The sequence below is a fragment of the Salmo salar genome, chromosome 09 (genome assembly GCF_965601325.2).
Source record: "Salmo salar chromosome 09, fSalSal1, whole genome shotgun sequence".
Classification (NCBI taxonomy): domain Eukaryota; kingdom Metazoa; phylum Chordata; class Actinopteri; order Salmoniformes; family Salmonidae; genus Salmo; species Salmo salar.
Window position 1 is genome coordinate 89,257,130 of NC_138299.1, and position 21,725 is coordinate 89,278,854.

At 47.1% G+C, this 21,725-nt stretch overlaps 1 protein-coding gene across 3 annotated transcripts in view; it reads left to right on the plus strand.

Moving 5' to 3' along the window:
• The window catches only part of LOC106612079 (uncharacterized), a 135,430-nt gene extending 116,368 nt beyond the window's left edge, over window positions 1-19,062 (plus strand). For all 3 annotated transcript variants that reach the window (XM_045724135.2, XM_045724136.2, XM_045724137.2), the window contains exons 23-28: window positions 15,414-15,600; window positions 15,826-15,971; window positions 16,808-16,912; window positions 17,340-17,497; window positions 17,850-18,179; window positions 18,822-19,062. In XM_045724135.2, the coding sequence (XP_045580091.1) occupies window positions 15,414-15,600; window positions 15,826-15,971; window positions 16,808-16,912; window positions 17,340-17,497; window positions 17,850-18,179; window positions 18,822-18,889 (994 nt within the window). In that variant the 3' untranslated portion in view covers window positions 18,890-19,062. The remainder of the gene's footprint in view (window positions 1-15,413; window positions 15,601-15,825; window positions 15,972-16,807; window positions 16,913-17,339; window positions 17,498-17,849; window positions 18,180-18,821) is intronic.
• The last annotated feature ends 2,663 nt before the right edge of the window (window positions 19,063-21,725 follow it).

Consider the following 21,725-nt stretch of genomic DNA (forward strand, 5'->3'; position numbering starts at 1 on the left):
GATCTATTCAGTTAATCCCTGGTCCATTCAGTTCATCCCTGATCCATTCAGTTCATCCCTGGTCCATTCAGTTCATCCCTGGTCCATTCAGTTCATCCCTGATCTATTCAGTTCATCCCTGGTCCATTCAGGTCATCCTGGTGCATTCAGTTCATCCCTGATCTATTTAGTTCATCCCTGGTCCATTCAGTTCATCCGTGATCTATTCAGTTCATCCCTGATCTATTCAGTTCATCCCTGAACTATTCAGTTCATCCCTGGTCCATTCAGGTCATCCCTGGTCCATTCAGGTCATCCCTGATCTATTCAGTTCATCCCTGCTCCATTCAGGTCATCCCTGATCTATTCAGTTCATCCCTGGTCCATTCAGTTCATTCCTGGTCCAATCCGTCATCCCTGATCTATTCAGTTCATCCCTGGTCCATTCAGTTCATCCCTGATCTATTCAGTTCATCCCTGGTCTATTCAGTCCATCCCTGTTCCATTCAGTTCATCCCTGGTCCATTCAGTTCATTCCTGGTCCAATCAGTTCATCCCTGATCTATTCAGTTCATCCCTGGTCCATTCAGTTCATACCTGATCTATTCAGTCAATCCCTGGTCCATTCAGTCCATCCCTGATCTATTCAGTTAATCCCTGGTCCATTCAGTTCATCCCTGATCCATTCAGTTCATCCCTGGTCCATTCAGTTCATCCCTGGTCCATTCAGTTCATCCCTGATCTATTCAGTTAATCCCTGGTCCATTCAGTTCATCCCTGATCCATTCAGTTCATCCCTGGACCATTCAGTTCATCCCTGGTCCATTCAGTTCATCCCTGATCTATTCAGTTCATCCCTGGTCCATTCAGGTCATCCTGGTCCATTCAGTTCATCCCTGATCTATTTAGTTCATCCCTGGTCCATTCAGTTCATCCGTGATCTATTCAGTTCATCCCTGATCTATTCAGTTCATCCCTGAACTATTCAGTTCATCCCTGGTCCATTCAGGTCATCCCTGGTCCATTCAGGTCATCCCTGATCTATTCAGTTCATCCCTGCTCCATTCAGGTCATCCCTGATCTATTCAGTTCATCCCTGGTCCATTCAGTTCATTCCTTGTCCAATCCGTCATCCCTGATCTATTCAGTTCATCCCTGGTCCATTCAGTTCATCCCTGATCTATTCAGTTCATCCCTTGTCTATTCAGTTCATCCCTGTTCCATTCAGTTCATTCCTGGTCCAATCAGTTCATCCCTGATCTATTCAGTTCATCCCTGGTCCATTCAGTTCATACCTGATCTATTCAGTCAATCCCTGGTCCATTCTATTCATCCCTGATCTATTCAGTTCATCCCTGGTCCATTCAGTTCATCCCTGGTCCATTCAGTTCATCCCTGATCTTTTCAGTTCATTCCTGGTCCATTCAGTTCATCCTGGTCCATTCAGTTCATCCCTGATCTATTCAGTTCATCACTGGTCCATTCAGTTCATCTGCGATCTATTCAGTTCATCCCTGATCTATTCAGTTCATCCCTGAACTATTCAGTTCATCACTGGTCTATTCAGTTCATCCCTGGTCCATTCAGTTAATCCCTGGTCTATTCAGTTCATCCCTGATCTATTCAGTTCATCCCTGGTCAGTTAAGTTCATTCCTGGTCCATTCAGTTCATCCCTGATCTATTCAGTTAATCCCTGGTCCATTCAGTTCATCCCTGGTCCATTCAGTTAATCCCTGGTCTATTCAGTTCATCCCTGGTCTATTCAGTTCATCCCTGATCTATTCAGTTCATCCCTGGTCCATTAAGTTCATTCCTGGTCCATTCAGTTCATCCCTGATCTATTCAGTTCATCCCTGGTCCATTCAGTTCATCCCTGGTCCATTCAGTTAATCCCTGATCTATTCAGTTCATCCCTGGTCCGTTCAGTTCATCCCTGGTCCATTCAGTTCATCCCTGATCTTTTCAGTTCATTCCTGGTCCATTCAGTTCATCCTGGTCCATTCAGTTCATCCCTGATCTATTCAGGTCATCCCTGGTCCATTCAGTTCATCCCTGATCTATTCAGTTGATCCCTGATCCATTCAGTTCATCCCTGGTCCATTTAGTTCATCCCTGGTCCATTCAGTTCATCCATGATCTATTCAGGTCATCCCTGATCCATTTAGGGTCTTCCCTGGTCCATTCAGGTCATCCCTGATCTATTCAGATCATCCCTGGTCCATTCAGGTCATCCCTGATCTATTCAGTTCATCCCTGATCTATTCAGGTTATCCCTGGTCCATTCAGTTCCTCCCTGGTCCATTCAATTCATCCCTGATCTATTCAGTTCATCCCTGGTCCATTCAGTTCATCCCTGATCCATTCAGTTCATCCCTTATCTATTAAGTTAATTCCTGGTCCATTCAGGTCATCCCTGGTCCATTTAGGTCATCCCTGGTCCATTCAGGTCATTCCTGATCTATTCAGTTCATCCCTAGTCCATTCAGTTCATCCCTGTTCCATTCAGTTCATCCCTGATCCATTCAGTTCATCCCTGATCCATTCAGTTACTCTCTGATCCATTCAATTCATCCTTGATCTATTCAGTTCATCCCTGGTCTATTCAGTTCATCCCTGAACTATTCAGTTCATCCCTGATCTATTCAGTTCATCCCTGGTCCATTAAGTTCATTCCTGGTCCATTCAGTTCATCCCTGATCTATTCAGGTCATCCCTGGTCCATTCAGTTCATCCCTGGTCCATTCAGTTAATCCCTGAACTATTCAATTCATCCCTGGTCCATTCAGTTCATCCGTGATCTATTCAGTTCATCCCAGATCTATTCAGTTCATCCCTGAACTTTTCAGTCATCCCTGGTCTATTCAGTTCATTCCTGGTCCAATCAGTTCATCCCTGATCTATTCAGTTCATCCCTGGTCCATTCAGTTCATCCCTGATCTATTCAGTTAATCCCTGGTCCATTCAGTTCATCCCTGATCCATTCAGTTCATCCCTGGTCCATTCAGTTCATCCCTGGTCCATTCAGTTCATCCCTGATCTATTCAGTTAATCCCTGGTCCATTCAGTTCATCCCTGATCCATTCAGTTCATCCCTGGTCCATTCAGTTCATCCCTGGTCCATTCAGTTCATCCCTGATCTATTCAGTTCATCCCTGGTCCATTCAGGTCATCCTGGTGCATTCAGTTCATCCCTGATCTATTTAGTTCATCCCTGGTCCATTCAGTTCATCCGTGATCTATTCAGTTCATCCCTGATCTATTCAGTTCATCCCTGAACTATTCAGTTCATCCCTGGTCCATTCAGGTCATCCCTGGTCCATTCAGGTCATCCCTGATCTATTCAGTTCATCCCTGCTCCATTCAGGTCATCCCTGATCTATTCAGTTCATCCCTGGTCCATTCAGTTCATTCCTGGTCCAATCCGTCATCCCTGATCTATTCAGTTCATCCCTGGTCCATTCAGTTCATCCCTGATCTATTCAGTTCATCCCTGGTCTATTCAGTCCATCCCTGTTCCATTCAGTTCATCCCTGGTCCATTCAGTTCATTCCTGGTCCAATCAGTTCATCCCTGATCTATTCAGTTCATCCCTGGTCCATTCAGTTCATACCTGATCTATTCAGTCAATCCCTGGTCCATTCAGTCCATCCCTGATCTATTCAGTTAATCCCTGGTCCATTCAGTTCATCCCTGATCCATTCAGTTCATCCCTGGTCCATTCAGTTCATCCCTGGTCCATTCAGTTCATCCCTGATCTATTCAGTTAATCCCTGGTCCATTCAGTTCATCCCTGATCCATTCAGTTCATCCCTGGACCATTCAGTTCATCCCTGGTCCATTCAGTTCATCCCTGATCTATTCAGTTCATCCCTGGTCCATTCAGGTCATCCTGGTCCATTCAGTTCATCCCTGATCTATTTAGTTCATCCCTGGTCCATTCAGTTCATCCGTGATCTATTCAGTTCATCCCTGATCTATTCAGTTCATCCCTGAACTATTCAGTTCATCCCTGGTCCATTCAGGTCATCCCTGGTCCATTCAGGTCATCCCTGATCTATTCAGTTCATCCCTGCTCCATTCAGGTCATCCCTGATCTATTCAGTTCATCCCTGGTCCATTCAGTTCATTCCTTGTCCAATCCGTCATCCCTGATCTATTCAGTTCATCCCTGGTCCATTCAGTTCATCCCTGATCTATTCAGTTCATCCCTTGTCTATTCAGTTCATCCCTGTTCCATTCAGTTCATTCCTGGTCCAATCAGTTCATCCCTGATCTATTCAGTTCATCCCTGGTCCATTCAGTTCATACCTGATCTATTCAGTCAATCCCTGGTCCATTCTATTCATCCCTGATCTATTCAGTTCATCCCTGGTCCATTCAGTTCATCCCTGGTCCATTCAGTTCATCCCTGATCTTTTCAGTTCATTCCTGGTCCATTCAGTTCATCCTGGTCCATTCAGTTCATCCCTGATCTATTCAGTTCATCACTGGTCCATTCAGTTCATCTGCGATCTATTCAGTTCATCCCTGATCTATTCAGTTCATCCCTGAACTATTCAGTTCATCACTGGTCTATTCAGTTCATCCCTGGTCCATTCAGTTAATCCCTGGTCTATTCAGTTCATCCCTGATCTATTCAGTTCATCCCTGGTCAGTTAAGTTCATTCCTGGTCCATTCAGTTCATCCCTGATCTATTCAGTTAATCCCTGGTCCATTCAGTTCATCCCTGGTCCATTCAGTTAATCCCTGGTCTATTCAGTTCATCCCTGGTCTATTCAGTTCATCCCTGATCTATTCAGTTCATCCCTGGTCCATTAAGTTCATTCCTGGTCCATTCAGTTCATCCCTGATCTATTCAGTTCATCCCTGGTCCATTCAGTTCATCCCTGGTCCATTCAGTTAATCCCTGATCTATTCAATTCATCCTTGGTCCATTCAGTTCATCCGTGATCTATTCAGTTCATCCCAGATCTATTCAGTTTATCCCTGAACTATTCAGGTCATCCCTGGTCTATTCAGTTCATCCCTGATCTATTCAGTTCATCCCTGGTCAATTCAGTTAATACCTGGTCTATTCAGTTCATCCCTGATCTATTCAGTTCATCCCTGGTCTATTCAGTCATCCCTGATCTATTCAGTTCACCCCTGATCTATTCAGGTCATACCTGATCTATTCAGTTCATCCCTGGTTCAATCAGTTTATCCCTGATCTATTCAGTTGATCCCTGGTCCATTCAGTCCATCCCTGATCTATTCAGTCCATCCCTTATCTATTCAGTTCATCCCTGGTCCATTCAGTTAATCCCTGATCCATTCAGTTCATCCCTGATCTATTAAGTTAATTCCTGGTCCATTCAGGTCATCCCTGGTCCATTCAGTTCATCCCTGGTCCATTCAGGTCATTCCTGATCTATTCAGTTCATCCCTAGTCCATTCAGTTCATCCCTGGTCCATTCAGGTCATCCCTGATCCATTCAGTTCATCCCTGATCCATTCAGTTACTCTCTGATCCATTCAGTTCATCCTTGATCTATTCAGTTCATCCCTGGTCTATTCAGTTCATCCCTGAACTATTCAGGTCATCCCTGATCTATTCAGTTCATCCCTGGTCCATTAAGTTCATTCCTGGTCCATTCAGTTCATCCCTGATCTATTCAGGTCATCCCTGGTCCATTCAGTTCATCCCTGGTCCATTCAGTTAATCCCTGAACTATTCAATTCATCCCTGGTCCATTCAGTTCATCCGTGATCTATTCAGTTCATCCCAGATCTATTCAGTTCATCCCTGATCTATTCAGTTAATCCCTGGTCCATTCAGTTCATCCCTGATCCATTCAGTTCATCCATGGTCCATTCAGTTCATCCCTGGTCCATTCAGTTCATCCCTGATCTATTCAGTTAATCCCTGGTCCATTCAGTTCATCCCTGATCCATTCAGTTCATCCCTGGTCCATTCAGTTCATCCCTGGTCCATTCAGTTCATCCCTGATCTATTCAGTTCATCCCTGGTCCATTCAGTTCATCCTGGTCCATTCAGTTCATCCCTGATCTATTTAGTTCATCCCTGGTCCATTCAGTTCATCCGTGATCTATTCAGTTCATCCCTGATCTATTCAGTTCATCCCTGAACTATTCAGGTCATCCCTGGTCCATTCAGGTCATCCCTGGTCCATTCAGGTCATCCCTGATCTATTCAGTTCATCCCTGCTCCATTCAGGTCATCCCTGATCTATTCAGTTCATCCCTGGTCCATTCAGTTCATTCCTGGTCCAATCAGTTCATCCCTGATCTATTCAGTTCATCCCTGGTCCATTCAGTTCATACCTGATCTATTCAGTCAATCCCTGGTCCATTCAGTTCATCCCTGATCTATTCAGTTCATCCCTGGTCCATTCAGTTCATCCCTGGTCCATTCAGTTCATCCCTGATCTTTTCAGTTCATTCCTGGTCCATTCAGTTCATCCTGGTCCATTCAGTTCATCCCTGATCTATTCAGTTCATCACTGGTCCATTCAGTTCATCTGCGATCTATTCAGTTCATCCCTGATCTATTCAGTTCATCCCTGAACTATTCAGTTCATCACTGGTCTATTCAGTTCATCCCTGGTCCATTCAGTTAATCCCTGGTCTATTCAGTTCATCCCTGGTCTATTCAGTTCATCCCTGATCTATTCAGTTCATCCCTGGTCCATTAACTTCATTCCTGGTCCATTCAGTTCATCCCTGATCTATTCAGGTCATCCCTGGTCCATTCAGTTCATCCCTGGTCCATTCAGTTAATCCCTGATCTATTCAATTCATCCTTGGTCCATTCAGTTCATCCGTGATCTATTCAGTTCATCCCAGATCTATTCAGTTTATCCCTGAACTATTCAGTTCATCCGTGGTCTATTCAGTTCATCCCTGATCTATTCAGTTCATCCCTGGTCAATTCAGTTAATACCTGGTCTATTCAGTTCATCCCTGATCTATTCAGGTCACCCCTGATCTATTCAGGTCATACCTGATCTATTCAGTTCATCCCTGGTTCAATCAGTTTATCCCTGATCTATTCAGTTGAACCTGGTCCATTCAGTCCATCCCTGACCTATTCAGTCTATCCCTGATCTATTCAGTTCATCCCTCGTCCATTCAGATCATCCCTGATCTATTCAGTTAACCCCGATCCATTCAGTTCATCACTGGTCCATTCAGTTCATCCCTGGTCCATTCAGTTCATCCCTGATCTATTCAGTTCATCCCTGGCCCATTCAGGTCATCCCTTGTCCATTCAGTTTATCCCTGATCTATTCAGTTCATCCCTGATCCATTCAGTTCATCCCTGGTCCATTCAGTTCATCCCTGATCCATTCAGTTAATCCCTGATCTATTCAGGTCATCCCTGATCCATTTAGGTCATCCCTGGTCCATTCAGGTCATCCCTGATCTATTCAATTCATCCCTGGTCCATTCAGTTCATCCCTGGTCCATTCAGTTAATTCCTGGTCCAATCAGTTCATCCCTGATCTATTCAGTTCATCCCTGGTCCATTCAGTTCATCCCTGATCCATTCAGTTAATCCCTGATCTATTCAGGTCATCCCTGATCCATTTAGGTCATCCCTGGTCCATTCAGGTCATCCCTGATCTATTCAGTTCATCCCTGATCTATTCAGTACATCCCTGGTCAGTTAAGTTCATTCCTGGTCCATTCAGTTCATCCCTGATCTATTGAGTTAATCCCTGGTCCATTCAGTTCATCCCTGATCTATTCATTTCATCCCTGGTCCATTCAATTCATCCTTGGTCCATTCAGTTCATCCCTGGTCCATTCAGTTAATTCCTGGTCCAATCAGTTCATCCCTGATCTATTCAGTTCATCCCTGGTCCATTCAGTTCATCCCTGATCTATTCAGTTAATCCCTGGTCCATTCAGTTCATCCCTGATCTATTCAGTTCATCCCTGGTCCATTCAGTTCATCCCTGGTCCATTCAGTTCATCCCTGATCTATTCAGTTTATCCCTGATCTATTCAGTTCCTCCCTGGTCCATTCAGTTAATCCCTGGCCTATTCAGTTAATCCCTGGTCTATTCATTTCATCCCTGGTCTATTCAGTTCCTCCCTGATCTATTCAGTTCATCCCTGATCCATTCAGTTCATCCCTGGTCCATTAAGTTCATTCCTGGTCCATTCAGTTCATCCCTGATCTATTCAGGTCATCCCTGGTCTATTCAGGTCATCCCTGATCTATTCAGTTCACCCCTGATCTATTCAGGTCATACCTGATCTTTTCAGTTCATCCCTGGTCCATTCAGTTCATCCCTGATCTATTCAGTTGATCCCTGGTCCATTCAGTTCATCCCTGATCTATTCAGTCCATCCCTGATCTATTCAGTTCATCCCTGGTCCATTCAGATCATCCCTAATCTATTCAGTCCATCCCCGATCCATTCAGTTCATCACTGGTCCATTCAGTTCATCCCTAATCTATTCAGTTCATCCCTGGTCCATTCAGTTCATCCCTGATCTATTCAGTTTATCCCTGGCCCATTCAGGTCATCCCTGGTCCATTCAGTTTATTCCTGATCTATTCAGTTCATCCCTGATCCATTCAGTTCATCCCTGGTCCATTCAGTTCATCCCTGGTCCATTCAGTTCATCCCTGATGTATTCAGGTCATCCCTGGTCCATTCAGGTCATCCCTGGTCCATTCAGGTCATCCCTGATCTTTTCAGTTCATCCCTGGTCCATTCATTTCATCCCTGATCTATTCAGTTTATCCCTGATCTATTCAGGTTATCCCTGGTCCATTCAGTTCACCCCTGATCTATTCAGGTTATCCCTGGTCCATTCAGTTCATCCCTGGTCCATTCAATTCATCCCTGATCTATTCAGTTCATCCCTGGTCCATTCAGTTCATCCCTGATCCATCCAGTTCATCCCTGATCTATTAAGTTCATCCCTGGTCCATTCAGGTCATCCCTGGTCCATTCAGGACATCCCTGGTCCAATCAGGTCATTCCTGATCTATTCAGTTCATCCCTGGTCCATTCAGTTCATCCCTGATCTATTCAGGTTATCTCTGGTCCATTCAGGTCATCCCTGGTCCATTCAGTTCATCCCTGGTCCATTCAGTTCATCCCTGATCCATTCTAATCATCCCTGATTCATTCAGTTAATCTCTGATCCATTCAGTTCATCCTTGATCTATTCAGTTCATCACTGATCTATTCAGATCATCCCTGATCTATTCAGTTAATCCCTGATCCATTCAGTTCATCCTTGATCTATTCAGTTCATCCCTGGTCTATTCAGTTCATCCCTGAACTATTCAGGTCATCCCTGATCTATTCAGTTCATCCCTGGTCCATTCAGTTCATCCTTGATCTATTCAGTTCATCCCTGGTCCATTCAGTTCATCCCTGATCTATTCAGGTCATCCCTGATCTATTCAGTTCATCCCTGATCCATTCAGTTCATCTCTGGTCCATTCAGTTCATCCCTCATCCATTCAGGTCATCCCTGGTCCATTCAGTTCATCCCTGGTCCATTCAGTTCATCCCTGATCTATTCAGGTCATCCCTGATCTATTCAGTTCATCCCTGATCCATTCAGTTCATCTCTGGTCCATTCAGTTCATCCCTGATCCATTCAGGTCATCCCTGGTCCATTCAGTTCATCCCTTGTCCATTCAGGTCATGTAAGGGCTGTCGTGAGAGAGAGACCAAGGTGCAGCGGAGTTAGTGTTCATCATTCAATATTAAATAAAGAAAGAACACTATACAAACAAAACAAGAAAACCGATAGCCAAACAGTCCTGTCAGGTGCAAAACACTAACAGAAACAATTACCCACAAAACCCAAAGGAAAAACATGCTCCTTATGTGTGACTCCCAATCAGCAACAACGAGCTTCAGCTGTGCCTGATTGGGAGCCACACACGGCCCAAAACAAAGAAATACAAAACCATAGAAAAAGGAACATAGAACTCCCACCCAATGTAACACCCTGGCCTAACCAAAATAAAGAAAAAAAAAACCCTCTCTATGGCCAGGGCGTTACAGTACCCCCCCCCCCCCCCCCCAGGTGCGGACTCTGGCAAAACCTGACACTGAAGGGGAGGGTCCGGGTGGGCCTTCTTACGGCGGCGGCTCAGGTGCGGGACGTGGCCTCTGTTCCACCCTTGGCGTCGCCCTCTTAGGTGGCGCACTTGGCCGCGCCGAAGGTCTGGTGGGCGACCCTGACTGCTCCCGGCGGGGATGGCTGCACCCGGCTGGCGGGCGGCGATGGCTGCGCCCGGCTGGCGGGCAGCGATGGTTGCACCCGACTGGCGGGCGGCGATGGCTGCGCCCGGCTGGCGGGCGTCCCTGGCTGCGCCCGGCTGGCGGGCGTCCCTGGCGGCTCCGGCGGCACTGACCCAGGATTCACCAGGCTGAGGAGACATGTTAGAGGCCTGGCCCTAGGCGTAGGCACAGGACTCACTGGGCTGACGGGCGGCTCTGACTGCTCTGGACAGGCGGGCGGCTCTGGCGGCTCCGGACAGGCGGGCGGCTCTGGCGGCGCCGGACAGGCGGGTGGCTCTGGCGGCTCCGGACAGGCGGACGGCTCTGGCGGCTCCGGACTGGCGGGCAGCTCTGGCGGCTCCGGACTGGCGGGCAGCTCTGGCGGCTCCGGACTGGCGGGCAGCTCTGGCGGCTCCGGACTGGCGAGACCCACTGGAGGCCTAGTCCTGGGAGGTGGCACAGGACGGACCAGGATGGGGAGACCCACTGGTGGCCTGGTCCTAGGAGGAGGCACAGGACTGACCAGGATGGGGAGACCCACTGGAGGCCGGGTCCGTTGAGCAGGCACAGGACTGACCAGGATGGGGAGACCCACTGGAGGCCTGGTCCGTGGAGCCGGCACAGGCTTGACCAGGATGGGGAGACCCACTGGAGGCCTGGTCCGCGGAGCAGGCACAGGCTTGACCAAGATGGGGAGACATGCAGGAGGCCTGGTTCTGGGCGCAGGCACAGGATAGACCGGGTCCTGAAGACGCACTGAGCTCTCCGCGCGTACTGGGGACACCGTGCGGTTTACCGCATAACACGGTGTCTGACCAGTACTGCGCTGCCTCCTGTAAGCACGGGGAGCTGGCTCAGGTCTCCAACCTGACTCTGCCACACTCCCCGTGTGCCCCCCCCCCCCCCCCCCCCAATTTTTTTGGGGGGCTGCCTCTCGGGCTTCCTTGCCAGCCGTGTTCCCTCATACCGTTGGTCCTTCTTTCCTGCTGCCTCCACTCTTCTGAGTGCCTCTACCTGTTCCCATGGGAGGCGATCCCTTCCGACCAGGATCTCTTCCCAAGTGTAGGATCCCTTGCCGTCCAGGATGTCCTCCCATGCCCAGTCCTTTCTCTCCCTGGTCCAGGATCCTTGCTCCTCCTGGCGCTGCTCCTTCCTCCGCTGCTTGGTCCGTTGTTGGTGGGTAATTCTGTAAGGGCTGTCGTGAGAGAGAGACCAAGATGCAGCGGAGTTAGTGTTCATCATTGAATATTTAATAAAGAAAGAACACTATACAAACAAAACAAGAAAACCGACAGCCAAACAGTCCTGTCAGGTGCAAAACACTAACAGAAACAATTACCCACCAAAACCCAAAGGAAAAACATGCTCCTTATGTGTGACTCCCAATCAGCAACAACGAGCTTCAGCTGTGCCTGATTGGGAGCTACACACGGCCCAAAACAAAGAAATACAAAACCATAGAAAAAGGAACATAGAACGCCCACCCAATGTAACACCCTGGCCTAACCAAAATAAAGAACAAAAACCCCTCTCTATGGCCAGGGCATTACAGGTCATCCCTGGACCATTCAGGTCATCCCTGGTCCATTCAGGTCATCCCTGATCTATTCAGTTCATCCCTGGTCCATTCAGGTCATCCCTGATCTATTCAGTTCATCCCTGGTCCATTCAGTTCGTCCCTGATCTATTCAGTTCATCCCTGATCTATTCAGGTCATCCCTGGTCCATTCAGGTCATCCCTGGTTCATTCAGTTCATCCCTGATCCATTAAGGTCATCTTTGGTCCATTCAGTTCATCCCTGGTCCATTCAATTCATCCCTGATCCATTCAGTTCATCCCTGATCTTTTCAGTTCATCCCTGATCTATTCAGTTACAGTTTTTCTCAGTCGCTTTGGTGCATTTTTCACATCATCCCTAACATGTGCAAAATAATAAGGGCATTTCTCAGAACAATTTGTACAAACTGCAATATACAATAGATGTGTTTCTAAAGCTAGTCAGTCACTAAAAATCCTTAGTACATCTCTCAAAAGTAAATATTCATGCCAATGATCATGTCAGTGTCATCAGAATGATAAGTCATTGAGTCATTGTTCACGAACAAGGTCGTCAAAATGTTTAGGCATGTTGTCAATGGAACTGTGTACTTTGACAGTATTACCTGATGTAAACTTAGGCTACAGTTTGGATGACAGTTACTGTATTGAAAATGCACAAGGCTGCACTTCTATGGCATATATCAATTTCAACAGTACTATTTACATATTACTGTATGTGGGTTATTGATTGAAAGAGACTGGACAACCCAAGGGGCACAAAGGAAAAAAAACGAAACTAGAAAGAAACACAGGAAACCACCCCTAAGGCACAACTTTGCCCGCAGCACTGTTCTAGTGCTGTCTCTACACATCCAGACGTTCCTGTCTGTCGGCCCACATATTCTCATCCACATCACACCGGATATTTTCCCTTCCAATGCAACGTGGAAAGAATATTTTGGAATGCCTTATCCATCCTCTGCAGGCGTCTACTGTGATGTCCTCACATGCTGCATCCATTGCAGCCAGCAGGGTCATCTGTGTGTGTGGCTGACGATCGTACACCTTCCACCTCCATGCTGAAAATAACTCCTCAATTGGGTTAAGGAATGGTGAATAAGGTGGGAGGAATTCTATGAGCATCCTCAGGTGGGTCACAAACCATTGCCTTATGATGTTTGATCGATGGAAACTCACATTATCACAAATGACCACATACTTTGGCAAATCCTCTCTAAACAGACCCCTCTCATCATCAGGGATGAGATCCCTGTAGAGAGTCTCTAAAAAGTTGAGTAGATGCTGGGTGTTGTATGGCGCTATAAGGGGGATATGGGTTAGGACAACATGCTCCGAAATAGCAGCACACATGGTGATATTTCCTCCCCGTTGGCCTGGCAAATCCACAGTAGCTCTGTGACCGATGATATTCCGACCCCGCCTTCTGCATTTGGTCAGGTTGAAGCCAGCCTCATCCACGTATACAAAGTTGTGAGAGGGTTCACTTGATTCCAACTCCATTATACGCTATATCCCAGAACACACAGTTGAATTTGTTTTGGTAAGGAAGAGTGACATAAAATGTACATATATTGCATGTTCCTTCCACAGCAATGGAAATGTGTGCAGTTTATGCTTACTGTACTATGTATCACTATAAAATGTTGCTGTAAAGTAGTTACATAGATATATGTTTTACCTGTACATACTGGTACCGTAGCTCCTTAACTCTGTCCTCATTCCTTTGGAATGGTACACGGTACAGCTGTTTCATACTCATCTGGTTTCTATACAGCACCCTGTCGGTGGTTGAGATGCTAACCATATGGATGTTTTCAAATACATCGTTGTCGTCTATAATGGTCCTTTGTATTTCCCTGAGTCTCATGGCATTGTTTGCTCGGACCATGGTGCAAATAGCCTCCTCCTGTTGAGGTGTGAAAAGGCGTCCTCTGCCACCGGTTTGAGGTAATCTTGCAGTCCTATGTGTGGAAAAATGCAGTGATGCATCACACACTTTCACATAGACAAAAACTATGCAAACACACATTTTACTGTAAAACATACAGGTGGGTGCAGTATGTATCTGTATAGAGTATATTTCTGTATGCTGTGAAATACAAGTGGACTACTGTAATATGAAGCATTGTAGGAAGTATACAGTATACTGCTTATATACAGTAACTGTGCACTGTACATTGGTGGACATACCTGTTCTCTCTTCGAAACGTTTGAACTATTGAGGACACGGTTGATCTCCCAATATTCGGCTGCACCCTTCGACCCGCCTCAGCCATTGTAAGGCCATGATTGACCACATGGTCTACAATAGTGTCCCTTATGTCATCAGATATGCGCCTATGTCCTCTTCTGCCTCTTCCTCTGTTTTGCCTTCCACCACGCATCCTTGCTCCTCTTCTTCCTCCTCTTGGCTGTTGACCCTGTTCGTTTCCTGGTCCATCCATTATTGGAAAATTGCAACTCTGTGTTGTGGTCTGTCTATATATGCTTGCCAATTGATTCTTCATGAGATGCACCTTTGAGCAATTTAGACAACTGGTTGATTGTTGGTTGAACTAACACTTTACATTCCTTCATGAGTGAGGGTCAATTTCACCTGCACCATTCATCAATTCACGTTTTTGTACAAAAGGTCTAATAGAAATGTGTAAAACTATGCTTGACAGTTTATGACAAATAGTTCAACAATTTTGCATGTAATGGCTTATGCAAGGAACTAATGCCTAGATGTTTTGAGGGTAAGACTATTCAACAGAGAATCATCTACTATATTTTGATCAACATGACATGAGCAATTGAAAATGTGGAAAAAAGATGACACTTGTACATTATCAATTGCAATATGTACAAAAGCAATTGCAATTTGTTCAAAGGAATAAGAAATTGCTTTAATGATGTGCACAAGTGACTAGATGATTTGGAATTTGTACAAGTAGTATCAAGAATGGCACTTTTGATCTAAGAAATGCACCAAAGCGACTGAGAAAAACTGTAATCCCTGATCCATTCAGTTCATCCCTGGTCTATTCAGTTCATCCCTGATCCATTCAGTGTATCCCTGGTCTATTCAGTTCATCCCTGGGCTATTCAGTACATCCCTGATCTATTCAGTTCATCCCTTGTCTATTCAGTTCATCCCTGATCTATTCAGTTCATCCCTGATCCATTCAGTTCATCCCTGATCGATTCAGTTCATCCCTGATCTATTCAGTTCATCCCTGATCTATTTAGTTCATCCCTGATCTATTCAGTTCATCCCTGATCTATTCAGTTCATCCCTGATCTATTCAGTTCATCCCTGATCTATTCCGTCTGACACTTGGCAGTTGGTTGTTTGACTGACAAATAGCCTGACTTGCTGGTTCACCTTCTTATCTTTTCAAGTAACTCCTTGGTTCTCTGTCTGTCTGTCTGTCTGTCTGTCTGTCTGTCTGTCTGTCTGTCTGTCTGTCTGTCTGTCTGTCTGTCTGTCTGTCTGTCTGTCTGTCTGTCTGTCTGTCTGTCTGTCTGTCTGTCTGTCTGTCTGTCTGTCTGTCTGTCTGTCTGTCTGTCTGTCTGTCTGTCTGTCTGTCTGTCTGTCTGTAAATGTATGTTGTTCTGTTCTCCCAGGCTGCAGGGTGTGCAGAGGGAGTGGGCCCAGGTGCAGAGTGATCTGCTGGCCCAGGGCTCGGTGCTGCGGGGGGAGCTCAGTGCTGCCCAGCTGGAGAGGACCAGGCTGGAGGGAGAGATCAGCTCTCTGAGGGAGAACAACCAGAGACTGGAGCTCAGCACCGACCGCCTCACCAACCAGTACCAGGTCAGGAGGAAGGGAGGGTCTCACGCACACACACACACACACACACACACACACACACACACACCACACACACACACACACACACACACACACACACACACACACACACACACACTTTGGCTTTACTATCCAAGTGGGGACCAAAAAGTGAGGACCTCCCCCACACACACAACTTATTTTTTCTATTCATTATTCTGAAACCTGTGTGTGTGTTTGTGTGTGTAGCTGCTGACCCAGCTAAAGGGGAATATGGAGGAGGAGAACCGTCATCTGTTGGAGCAGAATCAGAGTCTGACCAATCAGAACAGAGACCTGATGGAGCAGAGCCTGGAGTGCAAGGACCAGCACCACTCACAGCAGAGAGAATACCAGTCAGTACACACACACACACATTCATGTAAAGATTATTATTATTTTCTTGACTCATCTCTCCTTACCTCTCCTCACCTCTCCTCCCTCGCTCCTCTTGTCTCCTCTCCTCACCTCTCCTCTCTCTCTTCTTTCCTCCCTCTCTCCTCCCCTCTCCTCCCTCTCCTCCCTCTCTCCTCTCCTCTCCTCCCCGCTCTCCTTACCTCTTCTCTCATTTCCTCACCTCTCCTCCCCTCTCTTCTTACCTCTCATCTCTCCTCTCCTCAACTCTCCCCCTCTCTCCTCTCCTCCCTCTCTCTTCTTTTCTCCCCTCTCTCCTTACCTCTCCTCTCCTCCCTCTCTTCTTTTCTCCCCTCTCTCCTTACCTCTCCTCTCCTCCCCTCTCACCTCTCCTCTCCTCTCATCTCCTCTCTTCACTTACCCTCTCCTCCCCTCTCTCCTTACCTCTCCTCTTGTCTCCTGTCTCCTAACCTCTCCTCCCTCTCTCCTCTCTTTACTTTTCTTCCCCTCTCTTCCCTCTCTCCTTTCCTCTCGTCCTCTCTTCACCCTCTCTCCTCCCCTCTCTTCCCTCTCTCCTTTCCTCTCCTCCTCTCTTCTCTCTTCACCCTCTCTCCTCCCCTCTCCTCTCCTCCCTCTCTCCTCTCTTTACCTTTCTTCCCCTCTCCTCCCTCTCTCTTTTCCTCTCCTCCTCTCTTCACCCTCTCTCCTCCCCTCTCCTCTCCTCCTTCTCTCATCTCTTTACCTCTCTTCACCTCTCCCCCTCTCTCCTTTCCTCTCCTCCTCTCTTCACCCTCTCTCCTCTCCTCTCTCCTTTCTTCTCCCTCTCTCCTCTCTCCAGGGAGAAGATGGGTGAGCTGCGTAGAGAGAAACAGAAGCTGGTGGAGAAAATCATGGATCAGTACAGAGTCCTGGACCCCTGCATGCTTACACCCAGCAAGGCCAAGTAAACACACACACACACACACACACACACACACACACACACACACACACACACACACACACACACACACACACACACACACACACACACACACACACACACACACACACACACACACACACACACACACACACACACACACACACAAACGTTAAGAGAGGTTCCAGGTTTGAGGGATTGATGTCACATCGCTCCAATAGGTCCTCACTGTGGTCTTTGCAGCGTTTCTTCTGGACTCCTGCAGGGTGTTTGGATGCAGAGACACACATGCAGACACAGACACACAGACAAAGGCCAAATCCCTCTTTTTGTACCCCCCTACACTCTCTCCATCTCTCTCACTTCCCATTGATCTTGATCTCCCTCTCTCCATCCCTCCCTCGCTCTCTCTCCTTCCTTTCCTCCCTCCCTCCATCCCTCTCTGTAGGAAGTCCAACTGGATAGCAGACAGGATGAAGAAGCTGATTAAGCCTAAAGGAGGAGGAGGGAGAGAGGGACGTGCTCCGGTCTACGCTGCTGGCAGTATAGAGAACCTGGCTGACAGTGCAGACTACCCACCAAACACACAGACTGCTGCTGGGACCGGTGAGACCACACACACACACACACACACACACACAGACAGACAGACAGACAGACAGACAGACAGACAGACAGACAGACAGACAGACAGACAGACAGACAGACAGACAGACAGACAGACAGACAGACAGACAGACAGACAGACAGACAGACAGACAGACAGACAGACAGACAGACAGACAGACAGACAGACAGACAGACAGACAGACTGAACAACTCAATGAGAGACCACAGATACTATTATACACAAACACAAATCCCATTCAAATCACTCCCTCTCTTTATGGCTCTGTCTCTCTCCCTCACCCTACCCCCTGTTATATCTCACCCCTCTGTTCTCTCTCCTCTCCTCCAGACCCCCGCAGTGCCCCCGTCTCCCCCTCCCCCCTGCGACGTGCCCCCTCCCTGGGTATCTCTGACCAGACGGAAGGGCTGTGTGGGCTGCCGCTGCGTTCAGGTTCGGGGTGCCGTCGAAAGCTCGGCTCCCGTCGAAAGCTGGCTTCCCAGTCCTTCAGTCCCGGAGACCAGAAGACTTCGCCCCTCCGGCGTCTACAATCTGCAGATAGAGGTTCCACGGTGATCTGGGAGGGGCAGAGCAGCCCTAGAGACAAACTCACTCCCAAAACCACACCCATGGCCTCAGCCACCACCAGCCAGGAGAATGTGATGGAGGAGGAAGGGAGAGGTAAGGAGGGGAGAGGTGATGGATAGAGGGGAGTGGAGGAGAGAGGTGAGATGGATGAAGCGGGAGAGAGGGAGTGGAGGGAAATGGGGTAGAGAGAGGGAGGCAGAGAGGTGAGGAGGAAGGGAGTGGGGAGAAATGGAAGAGAGGGGGAGAGGTAAGGAGGGATGAGGAATAAGGAAGGAGATAAGGGTGAGGGAAGGAGAGAGATGAGGAGGAAGGAGTGGGGTGAGAGGGAAGGAGAGAGATGAGGAGGAAGGAGTGGGCGGAGGGAAGGAGAGAGATGAGGAGGAAGGAGTGGAGGGAGAGGGAAGGAGAGAGATGAGGAGGAAGGAGTGGGCGTAGAGGGAAGGAGAGAGATGAGGAGGAAGGAGGGGGGGGAGGGAAAGAGAGAGATGAGGAGGAAGGAGTGGGTGGAGAGGGAAGGAGAGAGGTGAGGAGGGAAGTGTGGGGGGAGCGAGACGGAGAGGTGAGTAGGGAGGTGTGGACTATAGGGGAGAGGTGGAGGGAGGACAGAGGGAGGGGTTAGAGATGAGGGAATTTGCGTACCAACTGTCACTGATGTCCCTGACCAGCCCTGACAAATTGAAGTGAAGTGACTCATTTTGACAGGACCTCTCTGTGTGTTTGTGTGTTTGGTTTTAGCCGTGAGTGGGGACAACAATGAAGGACATCTCAACTCAGACCCCTGCTGTCAGTCCAGTAAGGACTAAGAGAGAATTACTGCCTTTCTGCTTCAGCTGGAAATACCATGATTATTTGCACAAATCCGACCTCTACATACAGATCTGATCTAAGTCCAGATAGGGACTCAAATTAAAAGTGTCAAATTCAAATGTTTTGTCAGATTTTTGTAAAAGGTGCCTAATAAATACAGTATTTCTGATCCATTTTCCATTTTCCATACACTGTAAACTAAATGTTTTTCTGCCAGCTACTACTCTATTTGTGTATATTATTGAAGAGATGTCTCTGTTCTTCTGGGGTGACAAGCAACATTTCCTTCTCTGGCCAATGGGTGTCAGTGTAGAGCTAGTTAGACACAAATACAGATCAGATGAGGGAGCATCTTTTAAATAAGAAACAAGGCCTGTAGGTTCATCATGACTGTAGGGCCATTCTGGTTCCCTTCATCCCACACCAAGGGGGCAACACGTCAGCATTTCGGCTGGGGAGGGTGGGGTAGATGGAGGGATTAAGGGGAGAGAACAGACACTAAAGGATAAAAGCAGATAGGCTTTTCTCTCCACCAAAGCCCCGGTGAATTAGGATTCAGAAAAAGACAAATGGAACGCTAATACAATTCATGAATTATGTAGTTGTCATGGCAACATTAATCAAAATGAGGCCCCAGCCTCTGAACATTTTGTTTATGAAATTGAGATGCATCCAGCATGAGTGAGAGTGTGGAGGATGATATTGGCCCTGCCACTCAGTCGGTTATTACAGTTAGACTCCATCTGACACCTGCAGACAGACAGCAAACTGCAGACAGACAGCAACCGGCAGACAGACAGCAACCGGCAGACAGACAGCAACCACAAAGTGAAGAGAAGCAGTGAAATAAAAACACAGAACAAAGACATTTATACTCCTCATTCCTTATGTTCACTAGAATAAAATCAATTATATATCTGAAAGACACTGGTCATCAACATGTACATTTGAAGAGTACGGGTGTAAAAAATAGACATTTTGATTCCTCATTCAGATTCCTTTCAGCCAATAGACTAGAATAAAAGTTAATGACATATACAGTACACAACCCAGTGGTCATCTTAACTTGTCAGTATGTGTCTGTAGTGGTGGGTAAATAATTGAAAAGGGAAGTGGTGTAATGCCATCTGTGTCTATCCGTCTGTGAAGAACTCTCTCTCCCTGTTCTGAGTCTGTCTATCTAACTATCTCAGCCATGGACATCAAATTTTAATGTGGATGGCGTCCTCTAAAGAGCCTCTAATGGCCAGAGCTTTAGCTTTACTGCCTGCCTGAAATCACACTGACCTAGCAAACACTGCGAGCCAGTAATACTGAATTGGACCCAGCAGACACTAGGGTCTGGTTTCCCGGACACAGACTAAGCCTACTCCTGGACTAAAAAGCGTTTGGAAATATTCAAGACAATTGCTTGTTTTTTTAATGTATTATTTAGTCAGATGGAGGTGGTACTGTAGTTACCGGACCTTGGTGATATCAGATATTCATGGCGGAGGTGCTAGCTACCTGTAGGACTGGAGAAGGTATAATGAGAGACCTAGAAAACTGAACTCAGATCGAGAGAGAGAGAGAGAGAAGAATAAATAAGGTTTCGTCTAATTAATTAAAGTCTAGCCCTGGGCTGTGGAAACGCTCTGAGACCGAGGAGGATTTGCTGAGAGGAGAAAAACAACAACAAAATAACGGACAGCAGGAGAGAGAAAATAAGTGTTTGTCTTAACTCAAGAGTCTGACCCTGTAACCTTGCTTCCTCACAAAACTGTCACAATCTTAGAGCTTCAGGTGGCTTTTAGTCAATGAGGCTACCCCTAAGGTAACTATCCTCACTCCTCCTTCTTTACCACTTCTCCCTCCCTATTTCCCTCTTCCTCCTTTCCCCCCTTCATTCAGTCTGCCCCTCTCTCTCAGTCTCTCTCTCCCTGCCTCAGGGCTGGCTCTAGCCTTTTGGGGGCCCTAAGCAAGATTTGGTTAGAGCCCCCCCCCCCATCTCGTGGCAAATCATTTTGTGTTTAGAAGTTTATTTCCTGCAATTGTACACATTTTTCCATGGGGCGGAGAGAAAACTGCTATTTGTTAACAAATTTCATGCAATTCTACCCATTTTGCCATGGGGTGGAGAGACATTTTTGCTGTATTAAAGCACATTTCCAGCAACTTTACACATTTTGTAATGACTTATGCCATGTTAACATGATATGATTCGGTATTCGGCCATGATTACTGCACGTTTAGACAGCTGGCTAGACTAACTACCAATCAAAAAATTGTTAGCTGACATGGCTAATTGAGTGACTGCCAGTGACTGACAGACATAACAAGAGAAAAACTGCTGATACACAAACACATTTTGAGACGGAGACTGAGTTCCTAAATTTACTTTATTTTTGTTGAAAATTGGTCAGGGGGCCCTAGCAGACGGGGGTCCTAAGTGACCGCTTATGTCACTTATGCCTGGAACCGGCCCTGCCCTCCTTTGCTCTCTCTCTCTCTCCTCTCCCACCCTCTTTCCCTCTACTCCCGCTCTCTCTCCTCTCCCACCCTCTTTCCCTCTACTCTCTCTCTCCTCTACCAACCTCTTTCCCTCTACTCTCTCTCTCTCCTCTCCCACCCTCTTTCCCTCTACTCCCGCTCTCTCTCCTCTCCCAACCTCTTTCCCTCTACTCTCTCTCTCTCCTCTCCCAACCTCTTTCCCTCTACTCTCTCTCCTCTCCCACCCTCTTTCCCTCTACTCCCGCTCTCTCTCCTCTCCCACCCTCTTTCCCTCTACTCTCTCTCTCTCCTCTCCCACCCTCTTTCCCTCTACTCTCTCTCTCCTCTCCCACCCTCTTTCCC